We start from the raw sequence: 13,999 nt of genomic DNA on the forward strand, positions 1-13,999 counted from the left end.
ATATAAAAGGCATTTATGAACAGCTTGATTAGTGTCTTTACGCACACACTACAGCAAAAACATCATTTGAACAAAAGCCACTTCTCTACAACATTCAGAATAACTTTGTAAAGCCTCAGTATTCTTACCAGCAAACAGGAGTGTGAAGACCACTACAAGCTGGTAGAATGCATGACCCAAAATGTTCTTCATCATTGTACGAGAAATCAAAGGTTTGTTTCTACCATAAGGCTTCCGCAGCAGAAGAGCTTCAGTGGGTGGTTCTGTTGCCAGGGCAAGAGAAGCTAATGTGTCCATTATGAGATTTACCCACAGCATCTGCACGGCTTTAAGTGGAGAATCCTGTAAAAATAGATACATAAACCCTCCAATAGAAGTGCAGAAACTGTTAAAGGGCATCTATCATACAATATCAGCATGTTCTGAAGGGCATTATGATCTTTGGACTACTGTTTAAGTGAAAGTTTGAACTCAAGAATTAATCAATCATGACTCTTTCAACCTTTATTAGCTGAAACAACTCCCCACCGGTACGTACTTGTGTTATGCATGCTCCTGTAAAAGCAACAATTACTGCTACTACATTGACAGTAAGTTGGAACTGAAGAAATTTGGAGATGCTGTCATAGACATTTCGTCCCCACATAACTGCTTTAACAATACTGGTGAAGTTGTCGTCTGTAAGGATAATATCAGAAGCTTCTTTAGCTACGTCTGTTCCAGCAATACCCTGATAGAAAAAGAAAAACATTATGAAATGTAACAGGATGCACTGACTTTTTATGACAAAAGCTCTTATGTCCTTGGTCAGAATTCACTCAGATGCACAATGTCTAAAGGACTCCTTTAATGTAAGCATATAAAGACCTATTGAAACAAGTTCTACTTGAAAGTCTTGGAAAAATGAAAACAAAGTAATGCTCTCTTTAAAATAAAGACCTTAATATAAATTTGAGAGTTGACAGTAAAGACATGTTAAGTTCTCCCAAAGAAATGTTACTGAACCCTGTTCAAGCTGAAGGCCACCAGATGGTGCAGTGCTACAGTTCAAGCTCTGCCCTAATTATTTTGTTGTATGGATTCCAGCAGCAGGCAACACATGTGCTTGCAACGCAGTAGGATCATAAACATTACCAAAAGCCCTTTGCAGAAAGGCATTAGCATTGAACAGTAGACTGTGCAATGTCATTGCATATGCATTGCAAAGCAACATGACATTCTTAAATTTTAAGTACCTCTAGTCTCCTACAGTACCCAAACAGCTGTGTTCTGTGTAATGATGCCTGAAGACACCTACTCCAAAAAAAATCGTACTTTTTCTTTTGGCACTCCAAATCCACTAACTCAATAGCAAATTTAATGATCCCTATTCTTGATATATTATTTTGTCAAGGAAATGAGTCACCTGCACAGTATGTGCACACCTTAAAAGGTACCTTTGATATCATATGGTATATTTTAAGACGTTAGTTACTCACACTGATGAACACAGACAACAACTACAGCAAACACTCAAAACAGATAAACAAATCTGCCCCGACAGTGGAACTACAGCAGCTATACAAAGATACTTGTTACCACAAGACTGTTACAGTCTACAGAATATTTCATTTGTAGCTGTCAAATTTTTAAGTTATGTTTTTGAAAAAAGTTCCTTGAGAATGATGTGAAAGCTCTTTCCCATTTTTTCTCTCAGGAGTAAAATCTGACTCTGTCCTTCTTTTTCTGAATGTGGTATAGGAGAGTGTGGTCTTCATTTTTTTCTTTCCTTTCAATTGCTTTAAGACTACAGTGACCTGCCACGACCAAAGTGTACCTCTTACATTTAAGACTGAGGAGGAATCCAGTGGCAAAAGGAAGCTTGAGGAATTTGTCTTACTCTGTCTTGAAAGAAAGCTTAAACCCACATACTTAAAAGCATGAGTCTATGCAGTGTAAGCACTTAAAAGCCAAGACTTTGTTTGGCAGCCATGTGAAAGTGTAGCTGAGAAAGCCATGTAATTTAACGAATCATCCAGACAAGCGCAGATCCTACACTATCATAAAATGCCATTGCTTCAAGTGTGCTTCAGATGTACAAGATATGGCCTCCAAAGCCATTTTGAACATCAACTGGCAGTCTCTTTCATTATGGTCTCCCTGCTCAAGAAACAAGGTTCTCTAATCTGAAGTGATTTGATAAGTCATTGATAAAATACTGAGGATATTAAAAAAAAAATTCTTACCATAGCAAATCCAACATCTGCCTTCTTCAAAGCTGGACCATCATTGGTACCATCACCAGTTACTGCTACAACTTGCCTCTGGTCAAAGACAGTGCTGTCAATTATACCTAAAATAAAATGACATACAAGTGTTACAGTTCTAAATTAACAACACAGAAAAACTTAGCCTGAAAGAGAAACCCAGTTTTTGTCTTTATCGGTCATAAAACAACAAAGAAAAGAACAAACAAAAGCAACAGTCACCAAAAAAGTTCTCATTTTCTCCATCTCTCAAGTAGAAAAGAAAAAAATCAGTTGGAAACAACTTCACAGACATTTCCCATTGTTCAGTCCTATTTGTTTTTTTCCTAGAAGCACGGGGGGAAAAAAATCTAGCTTTACTTAGAAGCTAGGGTATTTTTACCTACCTTTTACTAGAGTGTGTTTGTCAGTGGGAGAAGATCTTGCAAGAACACGAAGCTTTGGCCAAATTTTATCTATTCGCTCTTGCTCAATCTGCAGAAAGAGCATTGGTTATATTTTACACATGTAGGAGACTTAGAATATCTGCTGATCTACTTGATGAGAGAGTAATTATGCCTACCTCTCCTTTTTCATTGCGTATTCTCCTGTTAAAGTCTTTGCCCTCTAAACACAGGAAGTCCTCACCAGGATTCAGAATCCCACATTTCAGTGCAATAGCACGAGCAGTGTTAATGTTATCACCAGTGACCATACGTACAGTTATGCCTGCACGTTGACACTTTTTTATTGCATCAGGTACCTGTAAGCAAGAAAAAAACCCCACAGGCTCAGAGACTGTACATTAGTTAAATAAATCTAGATGTCTGAGTAAAAGGAATGTTTATGGTCAGTACAGGATAACTATTATTTTAAAATGAAGACCTTAGTTACAGAACATAAAAAAAATATTAAGTAGCATACCACAATTCTTTTCCTAAAAGCCATACAAGTTGCAATTCTGGCAAGAGGTTTTGTGCCACTGCTATATCTGCTCCCCTCCCTCCTGCAATTTTTCAAATACCACAGTATTCAAAATACCACAAAATCCTCATGACATATTAGGCTGTACTGAGTAATGGCATTTTTTTATGGTTATGTGAAATGACCTACAGCTCATACTCCACTACTTCATCAGTAATTTTTACTGTGAAGTGGCAATAGTGCAGATCAGCTCTAATTTCCACATGCATGTGCCATAAAAGCACATTGAAAAACCTTACACCTCAACCACAAGCCATACTCCTTGCCCTCAGTTCCTAGGTGACAAGCTCGCCTCTCCCCATCACTCCCCATGAGAAGCTGGTAACAAGCACAATGGCTAATCTTATCCAAACCAAAAGTCCTAATACTCCAACTGGTAAAAAAATAACAAGTTGTTTCATTTACTGAGATCCTGCACAGTAAGTACCTTAAGTTATTAGTTTATACAGAGCTTCAGTAACACAGCATAAGTGACATTAAGTAGTTTTAATCTGCTTTTATAGCTCCATTAACTTTCCCTTCAAGAAATTAGATTTTCATTTATTAACTATGCTTAAGGCATACAATAGCAGTTCAGTTCCTTGTACTCTGCATGATGAAAAACATGAAATCCCAAGTAACAGAATCACTGCAGCTTAGCTGGTGACCCTACCTCAGGTCTCACAGGATCTTCAATCCCAACGACAGCAATGCATGTCAGACCAGTAACGATATCATTTTCATTGTCCCACTCTGGCTCAGGCTCCCCTGCTGGGAAGTCTCTGAATGCCAGGCAGATGGTTCTGAGACCTTCAGAAGCCATTGGCTCAATTACAGTTTTCACAATATCATCGCGGTCCCTAGGTCTAAATACCTTTGGTTCTCCATTAGCACTCAGTATTTTGAAGCACCTGGAAAGAAAGGTTCAAAGAGTTATCAAATTTTAACAAGAAGTTACACCCACTCTTTGGCTTATCAGTCAACTCCAGTAAGTTTCTATAAGCTATAAGTTTTTGCTAGACTCAAACACACAGGCACAGAAAGCCAGCAGTGGTGTCCCTAAGGTAATCTTCTCCAAATGCACTATATTTATTCACTTGCAAAACATACTTTCTGTAGAAAGTTAAACTGAGCCAATCATCCTGGGATGAAAGTAATGCCCGATGAATTTCACATACAGACATCAGTTCCCTTCCCCTTCTTCCCCAATCTAAGTGCAGAGAATTCAGAGAGCATTTGGTATGTGAGGCAATGTGAAATATTAAATTAAAAACAAATATTGAAACTGATTAAAATGTTTGTATAGGAGACTAGATTCACCACTATGCACTCTAGCATTTCAATACATGCTCTCCTAATTATGTTTCTTCATGCCAAAGATGCCACTGCTATCACGGAGATCATGTATACTTTATGAATATTGATGCCATGAATATAACACTACCAGAGATTTTGAACAAGAAATGCCATCCTGTCATGCGTTCTTTACAAAGTTTTGCCATAAAGTAACACTATTATCCATTAGTTTTACAAATGAGTACTACTACAGCACTGGAAACAAATAGAATTCAATACTTTCATTAAATATCAAGTTCAGACCTTGCAGATCTGCAAAGATGACAAGTGTTACAGTTAAGTGTATAGTCCAAGTATTTAGGGAATTCCCTAAAAGTTTCCACCTCATACAGAAAATTAAAATGAAGCAGTCCCTTAGAACTTCAAAATTCATACCATAACTGAAATTCAAAGTCTATGTGAATTTTCTAATATTACTTATCGGTTGAAATGTCAGCAATCATTAAGGATATCTAGTGTTAGCTGCAATCATAAGGCTGGTGGCAAATTCAAACATTCCGAAATTACTAAGTACACATAAATTAATTCTATACAAAACCGCACTACAACTCACTTCAAATATTTGAACTAGTGATATGGAAAGGAAAAAGAAAGTGCTCTACCTGCAAAAGTTTCTGCATTTCTTCTGCACTTACTAGTGACTCGTTTGTGCCTTATAAATGTTCATGTTTAAGATTCAGTATTCAAGTGTAGTTATATATATGTTATAATAGAGAAGGAGCAGCACAACTGACCAACAAGATTACAGGTACTGCATAGGAAGCAGATTATGATGGCTAAATCTTTGTCCAATTCAGTGCATACTCTGAAGTAGTTTGCTATTTGGACACTATTCCTATAATATCCAAATCAGTCTAGGTTTTCTTGTTCTTTGCCAAATGCTCTTCTTATCTATTTTGTTATTTCAGTTACTAAGTCAAGTGGACCACATGAGTCTGGGATGACTGAGTTCTAGCAACTTCTACAGTTCAGTTGTCCAATATTATAAGTTACAAAATACTTCAGAAGGTGGAAATAATGTGAATATAGGCACATCTATTAATTGATAACGTTTGGCTTAAAATGTAGCTACACAAAAAAAAATGATTTTAAGTTTCATATCAAGAACAAGAGTACTTTAAAGATTGACATTTTGTTCTCAGCAAAAAGCTGAGGAGAAGGAAGAGCTCATATTTTTTCTTTAGTATATTAGAACCTTCCTAGGCAATGATTTGGGGAGCTATTAACAAACAAAAAAGTAAATATAATTAATATAATCTATGCACTACTCAGACTAGAAACAGTTTGACATCAGAACCAAAACAGGCCTGGCTACCAACTGCTGTTCCTAGAGAACATGATGCACATGTGTGACGTCTCTCCTCACCTATTTAGCAGTTAGCACAGCTGACTTCACACCTATAAAGGTTTGTCCCAGTGCTACCTAATCGCTCACTAAGTCTAATCTCATCCTAACAAATCCTTTCTAGGTGGGCAGATGGATAAGGAAGCAATTGCTTTGTCACATTAAAACCCCTCAAGTTGCTGGTACATTCAAGTTCAACCTCCTGTTAAAATGATCGACCTCAACAGAAAGTTGCACAGTCTAAGCAGTAACATGCTAAAAGTGATCCCTTTTCAAAGGTACAAGCCCTTCGTGGAATTTAGGCATATCAACTGATGGGACTTGACTATAAGGTGAGCATTTTGATCAACTACACCAAAAAGTAAAATAGTTTAACTAAAGCATGAGACCATCTCTTTCTTCTTTTGTTTTGAGGGGTAGGGCTGGGGTGCTTGACATACAGTAACTAAAGTGCCAATGACCCATCTTACTGTAGAAAGTCAAACAACTGAAGGAGACAAGCTGTGAAGCTGCAGTCACCAGGGTCATGGTGATTAGAGACAAGTATTCCTCGGACTAGCATGTCAGTCTCCACCTATCAGAACATTTAGCAAAAGTTAAGTGCTGAATCACAGTAATAGTGGTTCTTACTTTTTAAGAACTATCTCAGAGGCACCTTTACTGAATATCCGGAAACTGCCATCAGAGTTTTTCAACACAGTACTCATCGATTTTCTAACAGAGTTGAAGGTGTACACTTTGTACAAATCCTCTTCTGGTATCTCATTTCTCACATCCTGATAATCACGTTTTAAATCCAAGAGCAATCCCAGCAAGGCACATTCAGTTTTATTTCCAACATGACGCGGTAGGCCACCTTCCTTTTCAGGAGGCTGCAAGAACAAGAACCATCACTGATTAGGTTAACTTATAAACCACTGAAGCACAGCACTTAGAACACAAGGAAGGACAAGCTTAGTTCTGAGATGGGGAGGTTTTCTTTTTCAGTAATTACTTAATAAATTCCTATGAGTCATAATCTAAAGTCATATTGCTGCTTTTTAAAAGAAACTTCTGTACCTATTTAGGATCTTTCAATCCTTCAGAAATCACCCATTAAGTTTGTATCACTCCCAACATGACCTTTCTAAAAGACATTTTCCATTACTTTAAATATTTATCTGATCAATTGAGCGTACACCCTGAAACAATTGTTTTGTATTTTAAAAGCACAGATAAGTTCACATACACTGAATTCAGCAAGTTAAATGGCATTATTTCTCCTAAATTAAAGTATCCTCTCCTGTAATATTTCTTCAATGACTTAGACTATGACCACATCACCTGTTAGCCTTCTTCTGAACAAACTAAGTCTTTAAGCTTCTTAAGTCTCACTACAAGTTCTGTTTTCCAGGCCACGGCCTATTTAACTGGAAAGAGTTCAGAAACAAGTTTCCAATCCTTTAATACCAGGAAAAAGTTTCTTATCTCAACAATGTGGGTTATGCACATACTAGTCCTATAAGTAAAGAAGTATTTCTCTCAAAATATTGGAGTTTGGATACACATAACACGCCAGTATTTTTTGAAGCAAAATATGGAGAAGCACTTAATTCATCTGACATGTCTCAGGTGGCTAGATCTGAACTACATTAATTGTAAGTCAGTGGTCCATTTTCATTGTTCAGAACTGCAAGATTTTGAATTTGGCTGTACTGAATACTCACACTTTGAAAACATTCCCTTTAACATACAGTTTAAGACATCCAGTTCTGGGTGCCCCAGTATGAGAGATATCAACATCCAGGAGTAAGTGCATCCATGGCACACAAAGATAATACAGAGACTCAAGCACCTGACATGAGGATGAGCTGAGTGTTCAGTCAGGAGAAGAAAACACTCTGGGAGAAAAACTTTTTGGTGTGTATTGAATGCCTGAATGAGGCATGTGTTGGGAACAATGGTAAGGACTGTCTAGCCAGACCTCCCTAGTGTGCCCAGTGAAAGGACAACAGGCAATGGATACAAACTGAAGATTTTGAAACTCCATTTTAAGATAAGGAAACACCTTTTACTCTAGGGGTGATAAAATACTTAATCAGGCCGCCTAAAAGGTTGCAAATTCTTCATCCTTGATATTCTTAAACCCTGAGGGAGTGCCCTCAGCAATGTGCTCTAGCTGACTTCACTTTGCTCAGGAGGAGTGGATCAGAGGTTCTCTCAAGAGCTCCCTTTCAGCCCTCTCTGATTCTGTAAAGCAGCCTAACTCTACTGCAGTGGACATAGTTCAGTTAAAATGGTAATAATAAGGGACTTGGTCAGCTTACATACAGCTACCTTGTTCTTGGTAACTCGTTATAGAATTTCCATCTTGTTTCAGAGAAATCAGTCAAACTTAATGTGCTGCCTCAAGTACTGCTATTGTGGAAATTCTTGCAGACATACCATTTTTATTGGCTGATAAGTAGCTTTTGAACTGAGTTTTCACTGCTGTTTGTGTACAAAGCATCCATAGTGGAGGCTTCTGCAAAATCTTGAAATGCTAATTCATTTACTAAATCCTACTTATTATTTTACTGCCTGAAGAACGTAAGTTATACAACATGTTGGAATAACTACAGCAAGAAAGCTATGTTTAGAGTTTTGGGAAAAAATGCACACAAAACATTAAATAATCCTCTATTTAAAAAGTTTAACAGTCCATTAGTCTTTCATTTGAAAACATTTTGCAAGTTTCAAGCAGGATTTTGGCAAATAGGTTACAATTCTAAAGCTTACAAACTTATACAGCAGTATCTGGAATAAAAATCCATCAAAATCCTTACATGTAGTCACATTTTTTAAATTATATTTTATTTAACGTACTACTCTTCAATATTAATTGTTTAATATTTATTTTCAAGTAGTGCTCAAATCCAGGCAAGACACTCTTCAAGTGGGATAAACAGCCCCACTTATAAAAACAAACAACTGTGAACTTGAAAGGAAATTAGCTAGAGATTTTATCTTTGAATTATCCGTTCTAACTGAAATAAGCTATTTTTTCCATTGAGTTTCAAATGAATGGTTGAGCAATTTACAGCAGGTACAAAATACCTTACCCTGCCTTGTGCCACACATGTACACTGAAACTGCCTGAGGCCATCAGACAATTTGCATCTTTTGAGGAAGTTACTCAGTTATCTTGACTGGAATTAAGAAACCCACTTACCAGTATTTTTGATGTATAAGCACAATTAACAGAAATTCCTGTCACAAGATAAGCCATCGTTTTCTCTGGAATAGCTTCTGGTTCTGGAATTTTTTTATAATGTTTTTCATTGATGTAGGCTTGGACCACTGTCATTCTGTTCATAGTCAATGTTCCCGTTTTATCTGAGCAGATAGCTGTGGCATTGCCCATAGTTTCACATGCATCCAGATGTCTCACCAAGTTATTGTCTTTCATCATTTTCTAAGGAAATAAAAGCAGTTAACAGCAATCCATGACCATTAATTCACTTCAGAAATTCTCATTTATGGGATCCAGCCTTACACAGCACTTTCAGAAAACACTCAAGTCATTAAGTCATCTGGTATATTTCAGAGGAAGAACTTGCAGCTGCCACTTTCTGTAGGTCCATTATGCCACAGCAAACTTCATTTTGAACAAGGTACATAAATACAATCTTAACCTCCTGTACCTGCATGTCACACTGACTATTGATACTATTCAGACTGTTAGAACCAAAGAGTTTATAACAATATCTAGAAATTGAGAAGAGGTAAAGTTTGAGGTTTACCTGATACAATGATTAAAACGTGTTTCTGCTTACAAGAAAAGTCTAATGCAGCTTATTTGATCTATCTGAAGATCAGATAATACTGATTTCAAAGATCCTAAATTCAGACTTATAATCAAATACAAAGTGGGAACCTAACGTTTCAACTAAAATAGTGAGGGTTACACGAGTTCCATAGATTAAATATCACTTTAAATTCTTTCCTTAATAGGCCTGTATAGTACTTTCACCTCTAAGAGGAAGATAAATTTCAAATTATGCAATAAGGCCACTCCTAGTAAGTGCTGTAAGTTATGAATTTAGAACACAGCCTAAGCACCCATTGTCATTAAAATTAGATTTTAGATAAATAATTGGTCTCAGCATGCTGATGCAGTAAGAAAATTAAGAACACAAAGAGCTGAAGTTTAAAAAAACTGTGCTGCATAGTAAGGAGAAAACAAAATGCTTTACACTATTCAGTCTTCAAAAAAAGAATCAATCTAGAAGCTTTCATAGCAATTGTTTAACACATCAGGTAGGTAGAAGTTCAGATTAACGGAAAAGTTTGTTATTTACAAACTCCAAGACATCTGTTTATTGTAAGCAAATGAAACAATGCTGCATACTGAACCCATTCATCTTTAGCTGGTGACAACAGGCTGGCAATATTCACTGGTCTTGTCAGTGTGTATTCATTCAAAGATGAAGAAAAGTACTGCAGAATTCTCATGCAGTTCAGAAAACAAGAAAAGCTTCGTTTCTTCCCAGTCTAACATATATATATATATATATATATATATATATATATATATATATATATATATATATATACACATATATCTGTGATGCAGCATAACTCAGTTTTTTAACAGCTGATGAATATGCCCACCTACCTTAAAAAAAAAAAAAAAAATCTATTTGCCCTATACCTACTTACCTTAACAGAGTAAGCCAGAGATATAGTGACTGCAAGTGGGAGACCTTCTGGTACTGCCACCACCAAGACTGTAACTCCAATAATGAAGAACTTCACAAAATACTGAATATAAATTGGGGTACATTCAGCAAGCCAAGGTCTCTTCTGAACCCAGAAGGTATCAATTACAAAATATAACACAAGGATAATGACTGTGATTGCAGACATCAACAAACCTTGTTAAAAAGAGAATAAACAGTTTTAAGAAATTATCTCAAATATTTGGCAATACGAGCTGTAGATATACAAGCTAGATCAGCACTAAGGTTTCAAACAGGCAAGTCAAAACATGGAGGCAGTTCTCAGAGATGTTCCAACTTCCAGGGCAAGTATTTCCTCATGCATTTCACCTAGAAGTGCCTTGAAATCTTTTTTCCTCCACTTTAATTGAAAAGCACAGAGCTAATTAGTAAAAGGACAGAACAATATGTAAAGTCAATTGACTAAGCAGAACAAGAAGTGAAAAAATTCAGGAGGCCTTCACCAATTTTATGCTGACTGATTCAGTAGGGTGCTTCAGTGCAGTCTCAAAGCAGGAGGACAGGCAAATCCATGCATGAAGTAGATGACTATTAAGGCTGTGTGGGAAACTACAATGGGTCAAAAGGTATGTAAAGGAAAACAACACTTCTTGGAAGACATGAAAAAAAAAATCTTTGACAAGGATAGTAGTTTACAGTACACATAAAATGGAATTTGTTAATCTCACTTAGAAATTAATACCACCATACACAGCTGCAGAGTGCTACAGCTAAAAGTTTCATTGCTCCATTTCAAGCTGTAAGTGTCTAGTGGCACAGATGCTTAAGTCAGCCCTTCTTGAGCCATGGGCTGGGCTAGAAGTCTTGAAATTCCTTCCAGCCTGAACCTTTCAACAATTCTACATGGACCAAAATAAATCCTGAAATATTTGAATTAAACCACTATACACTAGATAATAAAGCCCAAATTTTATACTGAACTTCACTGTTGTTTTAGCCTACTTTCAAGCAGCATCAACCAAAGATTTTGACAAGGCAGCTGAATATTAGCTGATAGAAAAGTAGGAAGTCAATAAAAATGTTATATATCAGAAAGGCATATGTTAAGTGGAAAATTCTAAGCCTCCGGAAGTACTAGATATAATCTTGTTAACTGTACCACATTTTCCAGGCTTCACTCAACTTACAGTTCTCTTGGCACATTGCAAAATGCTATACCTCACCTAAAAAGATCTTTCATAACAGTTGTCCAATGTTATGAAGCTGGAATTTTCCCTCCTGGAAGCTGGCACTTGAAAGCCTGCCTCTATTTAAACTAAGGAAAAATAAAAGCCATCCACATGACAGAGCCTGAGAGGCCATCAACATACTCAGGCACAGCAGCATACTCACATGCTTTAGAATTTTGCACTTAAGTAGCCAGCCTTGAGTGGTTTGATTATTTTATCTCCTCACAAACTATGCATGTTCCAGCTTTTTTTAATGTGACATCAACATAGAGTACTGAGACATTGTACCTGCTTTGCCAATCTGAACTGCAAGCTTTGTGAGTTTGCCTTGGAGAACTGACTTTTCCTTCTTTGGCAAGTTTGCTTTCTTCTTGTCTTTCTCATCTCCATCTCCACCATCCTCACTCTTCAGTGGTTGCATTTCCATGGCTGCACCATCCTGAGCTTTAGCTAGAAGTTAAGATCAAAAAAAAGTTTAGTCATTGGTGAGTGTCCCAAATCAAGGACACATAAAAAGCTTAATACCCAGCTCCACTAAATATATTAGCACTGGGAATTATCTTGTATCCAGAGAGGCCATACTACACATGAATGTTTAAATAAGTGTATTGTGTATAGCTGATAGACTACCAGGTTCAGTGAACCATTTGTTTTGGGCAGATTCACTTATGCCATCTTTACCATAAGCACTTTGGATATAAGCATTCAATATGCATTTTTATTGGGAAGTCTGTATTCACCCACACTCTTAGAAAACAGACTTGCAAGAAAGAATCAGAGAACCTGCATTTACCTTTGTTACGGTTTTCAACAGCTCCATCTTGCTTTTTACCTGTCAGAGAGGGAAACAAGTTGTATTTTAAGCTGGCTGTGCAGGATTCATTATTTTATTTATGTTTTTATATAACAACTACATTACTCTGCTAAAACAGGAAACTGCATTAAAAAAAAAAAGTAAAACATGTGAGTCAGTTCACAGAAACAGCTCATGGCACTTTTTGGAATTTACTTTTCTCCTACAAGACAAGACTGCTGCAGTGTTAATCTACCATGGTTAAGTTTGCACAAATTACTGATACTGACACTTAGAGCTTGTGAGGAAAGCTTCACAAAAGACATCCTGACATGTTTTTCTAGGAAAGATATTTGTAACAATTCAGTGAAGCACAGTGAAATAATGAAAGAATTTAACAAGTGAAATATTAAAGGTTGGAAGACTAACATATCATGTGTTGTTTTGGGGGGCTTAGAAAGTGACAAACTTTATTTCTAAGTAGACAAAGCAAGGGTTATAATTACTGTTTGTGATAAACTGAAATGAAAGCACAAAATTGAGTAACTTAGAACCTAACCCGAACATTTTCAGGATTACTGGTAATTCACCAAGTCTTTGGCCTTAGGTTATGTAGACCGAAATTTACAAGAGTACTCAAATAGAAGAAAATCAAATTATCAACAAGCTTGTCTGGCATGACATTTAATAACTCCACTAAACCATTACTGTAGACACAGTCTGATTTCTGTGTGTAAGAGATTGCTCTCAGCTTTGTCACAACAACAGCTGAACCAAAAAAAAACCACAAACCAAAAAAACAAACAAACCAAAAAAAAAGCATCTTCAATTTCTCTGGAAGATGCCACCTCAGACTTCTTAAGAACTCATCACTGTTTCCTGATTTTGTCTTTGTTCTCCCCTAGTTCCCCTCTTCCTCTTTCAAGAACAAAGTTCTACATTAGAATTACTTGCAACTCCTTGTACATACATTTGCTTTCACTCTGAACCCTGCCATACACAGCCAGCTAAATATAGTCCCTTTAATCTCCTTAACATTCACAGAGAAGGTAATTTAGTTTAACCTGAGTTTTATCAAGGAGAATCTTATTAGGCACCTAACTTAAGGAAAAGAGGAACCTATCTGTCTTGGGAGACAAAAAAAACCCACTGGTGTTTGGGTCCTGGATACACCAAAACACTGCCTGTCAAAGAGACTTCTGCTTTGAGAATAATGAACACTGGCAGAATATTAATAAAAGCTATAATCCACTCATATCTTCTGTAGCAGCTGGTACTGTTATTTGTTTCTTTCTCCTTCCTCTGTAAGGGGAAGAGCACAGGATGCAACTGTTTTACACTAATAACTGCAAGAGTTGCAGCTCAGCTTTTACTTTTTGCTGTCCTGC

At 36.8% G+C, this 13,999-nt stretch overlaps 1 protein-coding gene across 5 annotated transcripts in view; it reads right to left on the reverse strand.

Moving 5' to 3' along the window:
• ATP2B1 (ATPase plasma membrane Ca2+ transporting 1) overlaps window positions 1-13,999 on the reverse strand; it is a 59,009-nt gene that overhangs the window by 11,040 nt on the left and 33,970 nt on the right. For all 5 annotated transcript variants that reach the window (XM_084205584.1, XM_084205586.1, XM_084205585.1 and 2 more), the window contains exons 7-17: window positions 12,612-12,650; window positions 12,107-12,268; window positions 10,570-10,784; window positions 9,080-9,322; window positions 6,520-6,761; window positions 3,862-4,099; window positions 2,809-2,988; window positions 2,633-2,720; window positions 2,226-2,332; window positions 539-730; window positions 129-342 (exon numbers count right to left, since the gene is read on the reverse strand). In XM_084205584.1, the coding sequence (XP_084061710.1) occupies window positions 129-342; window positions 539-730; window positions 2,226-2,332; window positions 2,633-2,720; window positions 2,809-2,988; window positions 3,862-4,099; window positions 6,520-6,761; window positions 9,080-9,322; window positions 10,570-10,784; window positions 12,107-12,268; window positions 12,612-12,650 (1,920 nt within the window). The remainder of the gene's footprint in view (window positions 1-128; window positions 343-538; window positions 731-2,225; window positions 2,333-2,632; window positions 2,721-2,808; window positions 2,989-3,861; window positions 4,100-6,519; window positions 6,762-9,079; window positions 9,323-10,569; window positions 10,785-12,106; window positions 12,269-12,611; window positions 12,651-13,999) is intronic.

The sequence above is a fragment of the Fringilla coelebs genome (assembly GCF_963513975.1).
Source record: "Fringilla coelebs genome assembly, chromosome: 5".
NCBI lineage: Eukaryota > Metazoa > Chordata > Aves > Passeriformes > Fringillidae > Fringilla > Fringilla coelebs.